This window comes from Balaenoptera acutorostrata, chromosome 6 (assembly GCF_949987535.1).
Source record: "Balaenoptera acutorostrata chromosome 6, mBalAcu1.1, whole genome shotgun sequence".
NCBI lineage: Eukaryota > Metazoa > Chordata > Mammalia > Artiodactyla > Balaenopteridae > Balaenoptera > Balaenoptera acutorostrata.
Window position 1 is genome coordinate 74,105,854 of NC_080069.1, and position 17,521 is coordinate 74,123,374.

Below are 17,521 nucleotides of genomic sequence, written 5' to 3' on the forward strand. Positions count from 1 at the left end.
CTTTCTTGATTTTTGCATGTCATAATTTTTCATTGAATGCTGGACTGTATGTATATAAGAACAGTAGAGACTCAGGTAAATAATATTTATACACAGAAATGGGCATACCTCTTCTTCTCTCAGGGCATTAGTGTGCAAGGTTACATTAAATACAGTCAGGAGTTGAGCTGGGTTTGGATTTTATTGTTTCTGTTATAATCTTTAGTATATCAATGTATCACAGGCTTCAAATTCTTCCAGTAGTGGGATATTTTTACTATGTACTGAAAGTGAGGATGGGGAGATGGAGGAGATTTTTCAGTGTTTCTGTTGCATTCACAGGTTTCAGCAGTTACTGCATGTCTGTGAGACAAAATAGACCTCTATTATTAGGTACTTGACCCTTTTCTAGTGGCAGCAGGTGTCTGTTTAGTATTGGTGTAGGATTCTGGGCCCAAGGTTTCCTACTCTTTGTCCAGGAACAGAGAGTTTTTACTTCAACCCCTATTTCAGAAGCAGTGGACCTCTGCCTGGATCCTAGGGATGAGAAGGTTTGCAGCTCATTCATCCAGGAGCTTAAGGCTTTTGTTTCCTATGAAAGAAATGTTTGGGCAACTAGAAGGGTTTCAGGCTTATCTCTTGGCAGGAGTTGATCATTTCCTGCATGTCAGCACCACCAAGTCTCTCTCTCTCTTTTTCCAGTCTTTCTTGTGAGTGCCCAGTGGAGCCTATGGGAAATAACTTGGAATGTGCCCTTCATATCTGGGACTCCAAGCAACTTAAAACTATCATAATAGGCTATACTTGGCCTTTAAGAATGTTTAAAACTCTTATGTGACTTCTTATTATTCACTTGTATGGAAGCATCCTCTTTCTCTTGTGCTCTGCTAAAGGTGAGGTGGTTTGTGTCCTGTCTTGCCTTGAGACTCTTTGGAATTCACTTTATCTCCTGTGACCTCAGATTTTTTTTTTTTAAGTTATTTTGTAGTTTTCTGGCCTTTTCTTACTACTGGGATGGGAGTGACATTCTCTTATAGATTTCCACATCCTAAACAGAAGTGCAGAAGTGGAACTCCAAAAGTAATTTCTTAATGATTTCTCCTATTCTCAACATTCCCCTCCTTGATAAATTTTTACAATTAGGATCCAAAAGATCTTATATCATAACTTGTTGATATCTCTTAAGTCTCTTTTAATCTGCATTTCTCTCCTCTACATTTTCTCTTTCTAATTTATTCATTGAAGAAACTGGGTCATATGTCCTATAGAGCTTTTAACAGCTTTGATTTTAATGTTAATATCTTCATTTTCCTTTCTAATTTGTTTATATAACGTATAAACATATAACAGATAAAGAAAAGCTATTGATTAATATGCCTTTTCTCTGGTTCACAACCACCTTAACAGATTCTATCATTAATTATGACATTTTCTTTTCTAAAAAGTCTACATTTTTAGGTATACAGTCATATAATTTATGACTAAAGATTTTTTGTGTTTTCTAAAATTTAGATCTTTTATTTCATATTCTTATGGCACTAGCTGCAATCTTCAAAATAATATTAAATAACAATTGTGATAGTTCATGATTTTAATGAAAATCAATTCAGTATTTTACCATCTATTCTGATGATTGCTTTTTAATATTGGTAAAATCCCTATCATGCTTATGTAGTTTTTTTTCCTATTCTAATATTTCTTAGACTCATATTATAAATGGCTGATGGAAGGTGCCCTTTCAGAATCAAGTGATATATTAATGTTTTTTCTCCTTTATTATGTTAATGTAATGAAATATGATTGATTTGCTGATACCAAACCATCCTTGAATTCCTAAGACTAAGTCTTATTTGGTCATGCTTAAACAGATTGCAGTAAAACCACTCTAACTAGTGATAATGACAGCATTTCAGGCTATGTCAGGGTTCCTGAAGGAATTTTCTCCTGGGAAATTTTCTTCTTTTACCAAAATCAGCTAGACTCTAATAGCATTAATGGTACAGAAGGGTTGGCAGGCACCTTTTTCTCCTTGGAAAAAGAGAGATCATATCAAGCTCTCTCAATTACTACTGTTTGATCTCAGAACTTATGGATGGCAGGTCTGCTTGGGATAGTTGAAACTGTTATACTTTTTCTCTGCTGAGGCCCTAAAAATAGGTGTTCTGTGTATCCTTTTTGGTGTTCTGTGTGTCTAAACCAGTGACTGTGACTCAAAAAATCAGGGATTGTATATTGTATATAATAATTCTGCCTGCTGGTTATTAAAATAACACAAATCTAGCAACTGGAATGGAAACTGATAAGTCCAGGTTATCTCTCTCTCTCTGTCTTTATAAACATTTGCTGAGTGCTTACAATAGACCATAAATTTATAGTCTTTAAAATTAAAGGATAAAATATTATATGTATAAACCATATTATACCATTAATAACAAATGTTTGCTGACTTCAATTTAATAAACATTTATTCAGTACTTACAGAGTACAAGGCACTGTATTGGATGGTATGTAGAGTACAAAAAAGACCATACCCTTAAGAAATTCAAGATCTTTAGGGTACATAGTTAGAAAGATGCACAGGTGAGTTTTCTACAAAGCAGAAACTTTAAAGTTCCACAATAGAGGAACAGAAAAAGTGCTGTGGGAGATGAGAAAAGGAGAAAGTGGTTTGGAACTGGAGGCTCAAAGCAGACTTCCTGGAAGAGATGGAATTGGGGTAGTTCTTAAAGAATGGGAAGGATTTGCACACATAAAGATGAAAGGACAGAGTCTTGTCAGATGGGGACAGCAATGTCAAGAAAGGAATAGAAGTGGGAGAGTAGGGGCCATGTGTCGTAAGCAGCCAGCTGTTCAGTTTGTCTAGAGAAGTATTTTCCAAATATGAATCAAGACTAATTTGGGGTCATGAGGTTGGTATAGTCGTGAACAGCTTTTTAAGAAAATATAATAGACTAGAAACTATCAGAATGCATTGTATTTAGGAAAGGTAAATGTCATTTTGAGAAATATTTATATATAAATATGTGCACAGGTACCTACGTATTTGCTAGATCTCACAGTAAAATGTATTTATTGTGGGTCATGGCCAAAAGACTGAAAAAGACTGGTGTATATCAGGGGTTGGCAAACTTTTTCTGTAACGGGCCAGATAGTAAATATTTTAGGCTTTGTGAACTGAGAAGCTATGTACGGTCTCTTCCACAATTACTCAACTCAGTAATTGTAACACAAAAGCAGCCATAGACAATACATAAATGAGTATGGCTGTGTGCCAATAAAAGTTTACTTACAAAAATAGGCCTAAGTCCAAATTTGGCCATGGGCTGTAGTTCACTAACCTCTGACGCATAGCGTAGGGTGGAGAAGGGAGTATCAAGAAACAGTCTTGGAAATACCAGTGGGGAGGGGCTCATTTCTGAAGCCCTTTGCCTGCCTAGCTTAGACATTGAGACTTGACTCAACTGGAAATAGGAAACCATGGTCTTCACAGGGGGGAGGTCTGCTTGCAACCACTTTCCAGCAAGCTTTGCTTTCAGACTGTTATGCTGATTGCAACATGTAGGCTGGACTAGAAGGAACTTTCAAAAGCCTCTCACTGTTATATTTGCTTGCCATTTTCCTTTCAAGAAGCACAAGAGATTTTTCAATGTGTGGATCTCTAAAGGTATTGCCCACCCCCGCCATTCTTCAAGTTCTGGTGACATTGGCCTGATTTGCCAGATGAAAGTCCTGAACCCAAGAAGTAGTTAAGTGACTCACCCAGGGCCCCAGAGCCTGGAAAAGGCCTCCACTTGAATTAAATTACAGTTGAACTAAAAGACAGGTCTCCTGCCCTACGGTGTATGCTGCTTTCCACTGTGCTGATCAGTCTTTCCAATGAAAGCAATGGCTAATTCCATCTCTCCAGCACCTGACAGTAAATGACTGTTAGAAGGCCTGGGGAACTGAACCACTCAGTCTTGGAAGGAAAAAGTGGATTCATGCTGTTCCTTATTAATGCCGGTTCTTGGAGAGGCACTGAGCTGAATGTGTAAGAATCACCTGGGAAGCTTGCTAAAAATATAGATTTTTCTATCCTACCCTTGCTTGGAATCCCTGGCAAGGTGGAGCCTGAGAGTCTGCATTTTAAATAAGTATCCTCATGTAATCCTGATGTGCAGTCAGGAGTAGGAAACATTGCTCTAGTGAAAACCAGTATTTGTTTTTCATCAGGAGTGGTAGAAAGAGTGTGTCTGAGATGCCACACCAAGTTTGGTTCAGGAAGTCTAGAGGCCTGGAATGTGAGGTTGATGGTTACGTTCAAGACCCTCACCTGCCACCTACAGACAAGCCACGTGGTCTCTCTGACCCCTTATAATTCCAGCCTGTAAAAGTCAACTGATCACAGGAGCTCCCCATCTACCTTGGGATATAGTCCTCAAAATCAGGTGAGCTAATTAAGGAAGGAGAAAGCAGAGAGATGGAAAGATTTTAGACCTGAGACTAGGGAGACACTTCTAAAACTTATCAAAGCTTTCTCGGGCTTCCCTGGTGGCGCAGTGGTTGAGAATCTGCCTGCCAATGCAAGGGACATGGGTTCGAGCCCAGGTCTGGGAAGATCCCACATGCCGCGGAGCGGCTGGGCCCGTGAGCCACAATTACTGAGCCTACGCATCTGGAGCCTGTGCTCCGCAACATGAGAGGCCGCGATAGTGAGAGGCCCGAGCGACGCGATGAAGAGTGGCCCCCACTTGCCGCAGTTAGAGAAAGCCCTCGCACAGAAACGAAGACCCAACACAGCCATAAATAAATAAAATAAAATAAAATAAAAATTAAAGAAAAAAAAACAAAACAAAACCTTGTTTAAAAAAAAAAGAAAAAAAAAAGCTTTCTCTAGTGGAGGCCTTTTTCAGTGCCCCTGGGGCATGGAGCTGTGTACCAACTAGGAAAGCATAGTTTAGTGCCAAGAAACCTTGAAAATATGGATCTGCCTCAGGCTCAGGAATGCCAGGCTTTTTACCCAAGAGAAGAAGGATATACCCTGAGTGGAAATTTCTCTTGCAAGCATCTTGAGCTCCCAGAACTTTCCAAGGTAACAAGCTGGTGATAGGATCAGAGTTCAGGCTTCTCTCCTGTGGAAAGGTGCAGGTCCTGGACAATAGGAAGCCTATGTTTATTGCTCTGTCAAAGAACCAAGGTCATTTCGGAAGCCAAATCATCTTTTGTGCTAGAACCAGATATTCATCCACTTCCTGGGAAGGGCTTTGGAAAACTCTTTTCCGAGAGAAAGGAGAACATTTTACAAATCCTTAGATTTAAACAGAAGAAAACTGTTCATCTAAATGGCATTCTGGCTAATTTTCTCAAGTTCCAAATTAGAAGGAATCTGGACTTGTTCCCATACACAAAAGGGGATGTACTAAAATACTAAAACTAAGAGCTAAAAAACCAAAAGCTTTGAGGTTTGGGGGCAATTTGTTGACGATGCTCTATTGGTTGCCATCATTGTCATCAGTTTTGTAAGAAGTCATACCATCTGGGGAGTGTATGAATTATCACGCCAAAGCTTGTCCCTTTACAGGTAACATAAAGAATTGCTCTGTTTGTGACTGCCTGGAAGACCTCCAAGCTGACCACCATCTTGAGTATTACTATTACTTCTGTTATGTATTTTTAAAAAGTTAATGTCAATAGCCATACAAATTTGCCAAGTAAAATCAGGCAATACAACGTTTACTCTTTCCAAGAAAGTGCTCTCTGTTGAGTTCTTCACAATAATAACAATTATGTTTTTTAAATGAGCACTTAGTATGTGCTGGGGGCATTGCTAAGCCTTTTGTATACATCCATCTCTTTCTGGAAATTTGGAATTGAATCCAGGTCTCCTGGCACCAGCATGGCTTGTCCCTCATTGTCACACCAACTTTTTTCACTGTGAACTCTGGAGTACAGTCTGGTGCTCTTGACATTGGCTATTTTTGTATCTCTCCAGTCTCTAGCACAAAAGGAAGAGGCCCAGAGTATGTATGTGTTTCATTCACAGGAAATCTTGAGTATCTTTCCAGTCTTTTGAGATTTTTCTGGATCCCTCTGCTTTCCATGCAACCATAAATGCCCTGCGGACAGGGGCCATGTCTCTCTTGCTCAGCTCTATTTCTTTTATATATGATAGGCTTTGAGTGATTGTGGGATGGATGGAAGGATATAAGGAAGGAAGGAAGGAAGGGAGGGAGGGAGGGAGGGAGGAAGGGAGGAAGGCTGGAAAGATGGATGGAAGGTAGATGGATGGAAGGAAAGAAGGGAGGAAGAAACAAAGATTTTCCATTTTGGTATTTCTTCTTTGCATTGTTAGTAGTTATATTTTTATCATTCTTGAGTGGTTGTGTTTCTGGAAATCTGGGCATTAGGGTATCCCAAGATTTGGGAGGATTCATAAAACAAAACCACATAAATATAGACCAGTTGGAAGGCGGTGAGGAAGGATTTTATGAATGATATTAAAATTGGAATTATATAAAATTTTGAAATAAAGTTTTGGTACTTTCAATTATCACATCATTATTAGCACAAATTAATAGCTAACAAAGTGCTTCTAGGAAAACTCATTCCCAAGACCTGTGTTAATGAACAGATTTAAAAATTTAAATCCTGTTAAGTATTTATAATTCATTTTATTAACGTATTTATTTCCTGGCGGGGGGGGAGTAGGGGCTGCTGACAATTACCTGTAAACAGCCGTGTTCAATAGCAGCTAGGTTCTAGCTTTAGTGATCTTTTGTATATAAAGATCTTCTTACAGCCTTTAGCAGAGACATTCTCTGCTCTATTGTCTTATGGTTTATATTACTCACTCTCCGGTTGCTTTGTGAATGGACATTTTATTTTCCCTAACAGTTAAACAGTATATAACACTTTGAAGTTCCACACCTGCTTCTTCATCTGTATTTCACACATGAACTATGTACATCCTAACTCAAGATTGGGTTCACAGGAGTGCTGTTGAACAAATATTGAATAGGTTTAACTGTCTCTTATTTATACAGTTATTTTTATTTAATACCAGATTTTTTTAAGGTACAATAAAGGAAAGCTTTAGTTCATTCCCTATTTAGATAATCAGTAACTCTACATTTGGCAGTTTTCACATCTGTCCAGTCTCTAGGCCAGAGAAGGAGGCCCATATATCTGTGAATTTCAGATTATTGCGGTTCTACCACGTTTCTTTCTCTTATTTCTGGCCGATTTGTGTAAATTTGGCTGGGTAGCAGATGTGACGTGAGGAAGCTGTGATGACAGCATTAGCAGCACTAGGAGAGCAATTCCTCTGCTGGGCAAGTTGAAACAGGCTGTGTGCACATGTGCAATTCAATCTAGGCTGGGCCAGAGCACAGAGGTGCTGTGATTGACACTCCCCAAGAGCCTCCTTGTAAACTCTGAAAACTGAAACTCTCTTCTGGACCCTCTACAAACTCTCAACCCCTGTGCTGGGAAAGAGAGCTTCCACCTGGAGTGGAAAGAATGTCTCCATCAAAAACAAAACAAAACAAAACCTTTCCTTGGGGTCGCCACAGTTCCAGTTCCACTGACCCTTTCAATGATGAAAAGTGGCAAGAGGGGGTGTTGTGTGACACCAAAGTGTGGAGCAGAAAGAAAGGAATGGGGCCTCCCTCTGAGGCTGTGTCCACACTTACCAGTGCATCCTGGGACTGGGAATCCTGGGAAATCATTCTTCAATCTTCACGGATTGAAGAATTCCAAACAGACTAAGGGTTCCCTTTCACAGTGTCTACTAGGGGACTTTCAACAAGGGGGCCCATCCCTTGGTATTTAAGATGCAGTCCCTAAAGTTGTGCTTTGAGGCTCCCGCTGCTGCTCTCTCCCAGGGGCCAGGTAGCCCCACTGAGAACAAAGTCCAATGCCTAAAGAGTGACAGGTCCTCAACCCTGTGGTGCAGGCTTTAAACCTGCCGGAGAGATTTCTGGTTCAGCTTATGACCAAGCAAGGAACAATTCTTAGAGAGTTGTGTTGTTCCCATCAGCACTGGAGACAAAGAAATGGGATGGGACATACGAGTCAGGAGGTCCCACTGTCCCGTACCTTGGCTTGCTCCTGTGAGGGACGAGCGTCAGCTGGCCAGCCCTGACATAGTTAACGCTTTCTCCTCCTCTGGGACAGATGGGATAGATGGCCTGGCTGCTGTAGGGCCTGTGTTAATGAAACAGTGCTAATACTTGTTATTTATTGAGCATCTCTTGAGTGATAAGTACATTCTTAGGGCCTCCTATATGTCATTTCACTGAGACTTCTTGACTCTAAAATGAACTAGGGACCATAATGACCACAGATAAGGTAATTGAGGCTTAGAGAGGAAAGTCAAGCCGCTGGCCAAGTTCACATGGAAGAGCCAGGATTCAAACCCAGTCTTACTCTGCTGCTGCTGTTTAAGGACATGCCAAAGCTGTCCTTTTCTCCCATCTGGTTAATTCTTTTAGATGGGGATGGGATGCATGCTGGGGACGTGGAAGAATGGTGTCATGTAAGCAGCACAGCAACAGGAGATGACAGTCCCAGTGAGACCCAGTTAGACCTTGACTCCCCCTCTCTGTCATTGAACTTCCTTACACAGATCACTTCTCTGGGCCTCAGTTTCCTCATTTATAAGCTGAATCTGTTCAACGGGATGATCTATAAAGTTTTTTCCCCTATATCTTTTCAGGTTGCTTCTAGCTTTTAGTGAGGAGTGAATCTGATGAATCACACTACGTACTAGAGTTTCACCTAATCATGCATTTACTCATTCAATGAAGGTTTACTGAGCACCTTCTATGAGCCAGGGCCAGGATAGAATGATGAGTCATTTCAGATACGGGTCCTTCCCTCATGGAGTTTACAGGGTGTTGCAATGGTCAGGATATTAGCCAAGAGCCCTGCTGCATTATTGTGTCAAACACTATTATTATTATTATCATCATCATCATCAAATTTATTGTTACATAGCATTGGGAGCCAGGATGCCCACATCACAGCGTGAGCTACACTGTCGGTTACGGCCGTCCTACCTTTCTGAGCTCACAGCTGGCTCTGACCCGCTTACATGCAGGACAGCTTTGTTTTCCGATTGTAAACATTTTAGAGCATTAATTTTTTAAGAAGCATTTCTTTTTAAGCATGGAAAAGTGACAATTTTTCCATGAGCCCTGCTTTTTGGCCAGATTTAAAGAGCTGAACATGAGCGGTTTGAGACACGGAAAAAAAAACAACAAAAACAACAACCTGTCACAGTTCAATAGCATGTTCTCAAATCTCAGATTCCCTGCAAGGGGTGCCTCCCAGTGTTCCCTCATAACTTCACTATTTTGAAAAGACAAATCCTTGAGTGGATAAAAAGAGGATGGGAAGAATTTCACTGCAAATTAATGAAAACTTGATTTGTAAATGAAAAGGGTAAATCGATAGGAGAGGAGAAGTAAAGGGAAATTTGGCAACTTTCCCTGAATGTCTAGTGTGAGAAGGAAAAAAATACCAATCCATCACCCAGATCTTCAGAAGGGTTGCCTCAGGTCTAACCACCTGGGGCATTTTATCTGCCTCATTGCAGCTCCTGAGGACCACTGGCATTACCGGGCATTTCCAGCAGTGGTTATGTCCACAGGCGTTGGAGCCAAACTGCCCAGGTGTGAATCTTCTTTTCACCCCTTAGTGGCCATGTGACTTCATACAAATGACCTAACCTCAATCTCTCACCTGTAAAGTTAAGCTATCAAATTGTCAAAATTAGATAATAGATGTATAAAGTACTGAGTGAAGTTCCTGGTGCCTTGCTGTTATTCTTCCAAAAATGGAATTTATCTTGCAGTGTAATTCTGCATCAAGAGCAAGTATATAGACTTATTTCCTATCGTTTCTGGCTCTAGGAAATACGTGTGCTTAGGTATGTGCTGTATATGCACATATCCTGAAAACCGTCAGGAACCTCTTTGAGCAAGTGGCCTTCCTTATCAGCTGGCCAACCACCTTGGTATGCATGGGATGGAGAGGTTTCCTGGGATATTGTTCATTTCCTGCTAAAATGGGGAAAGTCACCGGGATGAGTTGGTTACTCCAAATTTGGCAAGGCCCTCACAAGATTTCCAGACAAAAGGGGTGGGGGAAAACCATGATATTGAAGCTGGCTCCAGTGAGAGGGCCCCCCCTGACTAGGGCCAGGGGCATCCATCGAACTAGAGACCAATGACCACTTTCCTTTAGTGCCAAATTTGAGCAAATAGAGGAAGAGGCCTAATTGACTACCCCTAAGTAATCTGCCCCCGATATGGGACTGTTTTGAGTAGGCTTCTCTTAAAACAGTGGTTCTCAAATCTGGCTGCTCATAAAAATTACCCAAGGAATTAAAAATATATATATACTGGTGCCTGGGTCCCATTGCCAAAAATTCTGATTTTATTGGTCTGGGGTGGGGCCTGAGCATTGGTATTTTTAATAAGTTCTTTAGGAGATTCTAATGGGCAGCCTGGGTTGAGAACCACTAACTTATTTCTAGCTTGGAGTTGGCAACAGGTGCATTATGATTTATATTTTCCCAAATGACAAATTCAGACTTTCCTGATCTGAGTTGCAGCTGAGATGACTTGATCTTTTAGTAACATGTGTGGTGTTTTCTTGAGTTGATTTGCCCGTGCTGGCATTTCCATTTGAGGAAAATTCCTTTGAGATTGAGTACTCTCATTTTTTCCCCCATTTCTTTTATGTCAGTATACTTACTGGTGTACTGCCTAGCCCAAAGTAATATGCTTTTAAAGCTTGAGAAAATTCAAAGTCTAGTTTTGGGGAATAGAAGAGTAGGGATGTTTCTGATAAGAAAAAAATAGACCTGTTTTTGGTGTCAGTTTTTCCTGGAGTTGTGGCAGGGAGAGCTGAGCCCCTTCCTTCTGGTATCTGGGTGGGGATGACTGCTTTTCCAGGCTGGTCAAAGCAAGTCTGAGTGGGCTTTGGGCTGGGCTAGCCTGGATAGAGGAAGGACAGTTGAGTGGTACTTACAGGCTTTGGAAATATGGGTTAAAGCTTCTTGCAATGCTCTGAACCAGGTGGCAAGCTCTGGCTGCACCACCAGCCAGAAATCCAGAGGAAGCAAATTTCAAAAATTGTACTGTATTATTCAATGCTAAGGAGAAATGAGCTATTAAGACATGAAAAGACATGGAGGAACCTTAAATGCATACTACTAAGTGAAAGAAGCCAAACTAAAAAGTCCATTATATGATAATCTGGAAAAGGCAAAACAATAAAGATAATAAAAGGATTAGTGGTTGCCAGGGGCTACGAGGGAGGGAAGGATGAATAGTCAGAACACAGAGGAGTTTTAGGACAGTGAAACTGTTCTGTATGATACTATAATGGTGGGTATATGTTTGTCAAAACCCATGGAACGTACAGCACCATCAGTGAACCCTAACGTGAACTATGGACTTCGGGTGATGATGTGTCAGTGTAGGTTCATCATTTGTAACAAACATCCCACTCTGGTGCAGGATATTGATGGTGGGGAGATTGTGTTTGTGTGAAGACAGGGACTCTTATGGGAACTCTCCGTTCTTTTCATTCAATTTTGCTATGAAGCTAAAACTGCTCTAAAAAATAAAATCTATTAAAAATTGTACAGGCAATAGGAAGCATGTATAAATATTAGTGTCGAAGAATTTTTTTCTGGAATCTCATGTTCTAAAGATGGAGCAGCTGTGAATATATGAAATGAGGAAGTAAAAGAGCTCTTTTGTTTGTTTTTTCCCAAACAACTGTTTAACTGTTCACAGAGTGTAGAGATTTTGCCTGGGAAGATAAGGGGTGAAACACAGGCTAAGTGAGCCCCTCTTCAAGCCCGGTCAGCACTAGTAGAAATGCCCTAGGGGCTATTGGGATGAATCTGAAGCTTTGTCCTTGCTAGTAGAGTCTCCCTATGAGGTGAACAAAACACATCCCCTAAGCCCAGCTTCCCCCAAGGCTAATGCTGACAGCTCAGCAGTGCACTGCCTTCCCTTTTCTTATTTTCTGTCAAGTCCTAAAGCCTTACAGGACATCCTGATCCTAATCCCAAAACCTGTGAGCCTCACGAGGGAGTCATATTCAGTCTCTATGCTCTAAATAGCTATTACTCAGTCCAAGAAATGGAATGAGCAATAGGTTCAAAATTCATCACTTGTTCATCGGCAGTGTTGATCCCTTTAATATCCCAGCTAACCCTTGGTAGATGGGATTTCATGTTTTCAAATGTGAATGTGTACACACCGTTGACAACTTTAAAATTTTTATTTTTTTCTTATAATGAAAATAATATACATTTATTGTGGAAATACTGCAAAGGAAAAAGAAGCAAAACATCTGCAGTTCTCCTGCTTCAGAGATAACACTGTTAACGGCTGGGTGTGTATCCTGTTGATAACCTGTGCACACACATAAATACATATCTAAATGTGTTTTTCTACAAAAAAAATACTGAATACTCTTTTTTGGTAACCTGATTTTTTAACATTTATTAAAATTGGATGAACATCATTCCATGTGTTACCAAAGATTCTTATTCAATATTTTATCTACACAAGTTTTTGTATGGATTTTCCACAATTTCCTATTCTTTAACAATTAGTATTCATTTCTCAACTTTCCCTCTTCTTTCAAAAACAATTTTTTTCCCTTTTTATTATTTCTTCAACTTTCCCTCTTCTTTAAGCTGCTTTAGTGAATGTCCTTTTGACTAAAATTTAAGAAATGGAATAGCTGGGTCCAAAGCTGGTTGCTATTTTAAGGCTGTTGATTATTATTGCCAAATTATTCCACCAAACGGTACACATTTACACTGGTACTTTGCTAGTACTAGGTGTTCCCCTGCCCCTAATGAACGCTTGCTAATTTGAAAGTCCCCTAATAGGATTCCATTTTATGGACTTTTCTTTGACGTAGGTGAGATTGAACATTTTTTCAAATGTTTTTGACTGTTAATATTTTTCTCTTGAAAATTGCTCATTTGTGCCTATCCACCCAGTTATCTATTGGGGTTCCTCTTTTTCTGATTAACTTATAAAAACATTTTTAATATAAAGTCTATCAGTCCTGTCATATATGGTGTCAGCATTTCTCGCATCCATTTTCACTCTGTTTATAGTGGGGTTTTAGGAAACCATTTGATGCCTTTGTATTTTCTGCATTTCCTGTTGAATTTATCTGTCACGGATATGACATTATAGTTCACTTGCCTTAAAGTTATTAAAAGGAGAGTTGTTTCCCCAAAGCCCCCTCTAAAGCACATTATGAGAGTTCAGTGGAATCATGTGTGTGTAATTGCAAGTCATCAGTGTCTCCATCCCCACCTCAAACAGCTGTAAAGAGCGCAGTTAATTTTACTTGATCATTGGCCCCTTATGAATCTGGGCAATGTTTAACTTGTAGGTGAGAATATCCAAGCCAGTTCACAATTCACTATGTGGGTGGCGACAAACGGTTGAGGTGGGTTTGTGTGGGGTTTGTTTGTTTTTTTTGATTCTGCTAAAGTAACTTTATGTCTCTCTCCCCTAAATTATGACATCTTATCAGATGTCAGACTTAGCATCTAATGGGTCTACCTCTAGGTAATGTAATCCAGCTGGAGATTCAAGGTATGCAAAGTCCATGTTTTAAAACAAAAAGGTATTTCTCTCTAGCCAGTAAATAAAAGTGATTTTTTTCAGCTGTAAAAGGACAAAGGATTTTGAAATTACCCACGGGGCAGGGCTTCCTTGACTTGCTTTTTTGCACTAGGCCGTGGAGCTAACCCAGCATCTTCCAAATTTCTTCCATTTTTATAGTAGTGTGCAGAGTTCCTTGGATGGGACTAGAGTCACTCCATGCTGTGATGATTAAAAGCCCAGGGTCTTCTCAGGCTAGAGACAGCCACAACCAGACATCTAAAAGTGTCATCAGCAGACCATTGATCAGTGTATGGAGGAGCCAAAGACTTGATCATTTCTCCTTTTAAGTATCTTCACTGCCCTCTCAAGGTTGTGTGTTTTCCTCTTTGAGCAAAAACATTTAACATTTAACACTGCAAATGTGCCAAGAAGTATAAATGGTCCATAGCTTTGGTGAGAAGTTCTCAAAGTTGCCTAACTTAACTAAGGTATTGTTTCAGTCCATTTTCGAAGTTTAAACAGCTCTGTGTCATTGGGTCTTCCTTTCTGAGTTTCTATGTTTCGTAGCCCTGAAACCCAAGTACTGTTGTCCATTCTTATTGCTCTATTGCAAGAAGAAATGATCCAACCCCTGGTCCCAGTCTCCTGGTCTTAAGACATTACTGTAGCTAGAGTCAGAGGATAAAATTAAATGAATGACTGAGAACAATTTGCTTCAAAGTACGTATTGAGGAATCAGCACCAGGTTGGTACTTTATGTGAATTACCAATAAGATCAACAACAAGACAACCACTTGTGACATTCCAGTCATTGATCTAAATACCTGGGCATATTTAGTTACTTCATCATGATAGTAACCCATGAGGTAGGGGCTATTATTTCCCTGTGTTACAGATGAGGACAACAAGTCACACAAAGGTCAGTGGCTGAGCCAGAATTTGAATGTGAACAATCTGACTCCAGAGCCTACCCACCGAGTGTGATTAAATTCATATGACAACCCAACAAGATGGGTGATTGTGTCCACATTTTACAGATGAGAAGCTGAGACTCAGAAAGGTTAACAACTTTGCGATAACTTCTCACATTCTGGGGAAGTAGAAGAGTTTAGTTTTAAACCCGAATTCCAAAGCCTTCCCCATGCTTTTTCCATTATATCACCTTTCTTACACTACAACACATTCCTTTGTATTCAGGACAGAGCTTACAATTGGCCAATAGACAGATGCTTAAATGAGCCTCCAACATATTCCTCTCGGTTCTTTTTGCACAGGAAGCTACCTGTTTAGCCTGCACACTTTACCGTGTGAATACCACAATATGAGCTGCCTCTCTTTCTATGTAAATAGCTAGAGGAATAAGCTTCCCAGTTCCTTCCTGCCTCAGGGACTTTGTGCTTTGTCCCCAGATCTCTGCATGGCTGACTCCTTCTTCTCAGGTATCAGCTCACATATCATCACTTCAGTGGGGCTGACCCTGACTACCTGTATTTGTTTCCTAATGCTGCCATAACAAATTACCAAGAACTGGGTGGCTTAAAACAACAGAAATTAATTTTCTTCTAGTTGTGGAGGCCAGAAGTCTAAAATCAAGGTGTTGGCAGAGCCATGCTTCCTCTGAAGTCTTTAGGGGAGAATCTTTCCTTGCCTCTTTCAATTTCTGGCGTCTCCCTGCCTTCCTTGGCTTGTGGCAGCATAATTCTGATCTCCACTTCTGTCTTCACATAACCTGATCCTTTGGATTTCTCCTCTCTGTGTCTTCTCTTCTCAGAATACTTGTCATTGGATTTTGGGCCCACCTGGATAATCCAGGCTGATTTCATCCCAACATCCTTAACTTAATTATATTTGCAGGACTATTTCCCCAGATAAGGTCACATTCACAGGTTCTGGGTGGCCATATCTTCGGCAGGTGGAGTGGGGTTGGGGAGTACCATTCAACCCCACTCTAGGTAAGCTGCGCTGCTCTGGTAAAAACGTCTTTGCTGATATCATGCTCTGTGACATTATCACCCAGTTTAATTTTTTTCATAGCTCTTGTCCTTATTTGATGCATGTTGTTCTTTCATCTGCTTTTCTGTTGCCTGTCCCCGCCTACTTGAATTCAAACTTGATGAATAAAGAGCTATCTTGTTCACTGCTGTATCCCTAGTACCTAGACCAATGCTTGGTGTACTGTAAGGATCACCAAATACTTACTGAATGAATGATACCATTAGTCACCTGTGATGTCACCTTGGCTCTTGGATCCTTTCAACAACTTCCAGGATTTTATTTTACTTTTTGATATTGTTTTATGTTATTTGAATTTCAGTTGCATATTTTTAGAAATGCAAGTTTATTATGGGACATGTTTTTAACACAATAGATAAATATATCCTGCCATTTCAATGTAACACTCAAGTGCTAACTGGTCTTCATAGTTCATTTAGCTTTAACTTTTCCCCCGTGAACAAATCTTCAGCAGACTATTCCTTTCTCCCATAGGCTCTGATCACCTCCGGGAGAAAGATGGCCTCTGGGCTGTCTTGGTCTGGCTCTCCATTATCGCTGCCCGGAAGCAGAGTGTGGAGGAAATTGTCCGAGATCACTGGGCCAAATTTGGCCGCCACTACTACTGCAGGTGAGAAGGGCAAGGGTCTCCGTATGGACCCTAGGGAACTGCTCTTAGAGAAGGTTTTTTTTTAAAAAAGTGGGCTAGAACCTTAGGAGGCAGGCATCTTTCAGGAAGATCTGAGGAGCACAGACGCTAGAGCCAGATAACCCTGAGAGGTGGTAGGAGTGGTGTCAAGGAGTAGCCCTCCCCTGGTGACACCCCTCTGTCATATTTTCATCCTGCCTGTACGGTGGGCAGCCATCCCCAGAGGGAATCTGAACTGCAGAACCTTGAAAGGTCCTTTGGTGGCCATGAAAGTTGTACAGTCAGACCGGGGGCTTTCCTTGTTGGCTTTCCACCCATAATTATCAAGGAAAGGGAGGCAAAGACAGAAGCTCCCACTAATGGTCCAAACTGTGACCAAGATGCCTGAGCTGGCATCCTCTGAAGGGACCACATGGCTCAGGATCCCCAGATTTTGCTCAAGTTTTGTCCCCATGAAAGGAGTTACAGAAAAAAAGAAATATTACCCTGGGAAGGAGGGAGGGGAAAGGTCAGTGGCAAAGAGCTTAGGGTTGGGGGTTTCTACCACTTTCCTGTTGTTGAAGCAAGCGATGGGGGCAGAGTCTTCTGGCTGTGTGGCTGCCTGCTAGGTATGCTAGTACCACGCCATGGTTTAGGGGGAGCTGTGGTCGGAAAGGATGTTAACTGTGGAGAACGTATGATTAGGGCATGGAATCCTTGGGTAGTCTCAGCGGCTCTCTGTGTATTAAAAACAGAGACGGTGCCTCCTTTGCTTTGCTTATGAATAGTTAACTACTTTGGATGTTTGGTTGCGTTTCAAGAGCTTAAGGGACAGAAAGAAAGCTTTAGACTTCCCTTATAAGGTGATTGTTTCTTCTCTTAAGCGGTCATTTACTTAGATAAATATCAGAGAATAAGGAAGCCTATGATAGTTTTCAGTAAAATCAAAGAGACTGCAGTGCTCTGGGAAATGTAGACAGCGCCATCATATTCTTGGTTCCTGTTTAGTTAAGAGGGCTGAGGATGTGACAGCCGGGAAGTCACCTCAAATTATTCGTTGTGTTATAAAATAAGGACTCTCAAGGCAGGCAGGAACTTGTTTTATTCACTAGTATTTCTAACAAGTGCCAAAAATCCTGATTCTTGTGGGCTTTTTTGGCATACCAAAGGGACCAATTGGCACAGCAAATCCTTTTATTGCCTGAAGCTGCTCCAAAAAATCCAACCTGATAAAATATATTATGACTGCCAATCTCTGGCTTAGTGAGATCGCTTTGAGTCAGGG

The 17,521-nt window shown here is 40.8% G+C and overlaps 1 protein-coding gene across 1 annotated transcript in view; it reads left to right on the forward strand.

Annotated features, from left to right (window-relative positions):
• Window positions 1–17,521, forward strand: part of PGM5 (phosphoglucomutase 5) — a 188,792-nt gene that overhangs the window by 117,375 nt on the left and 53,896 nt on the right. The window contains exon 8 of the mRNA XM_057549000.1: window positions 16,104–16,239. Coding sequence (XP_057404983.1) covers window positions 16,104–16,239 — 136 coding nt within the window. The remainder of the gene's footprint in view (window positions 1–16,103; window positions 16,240–17,521) is intronic.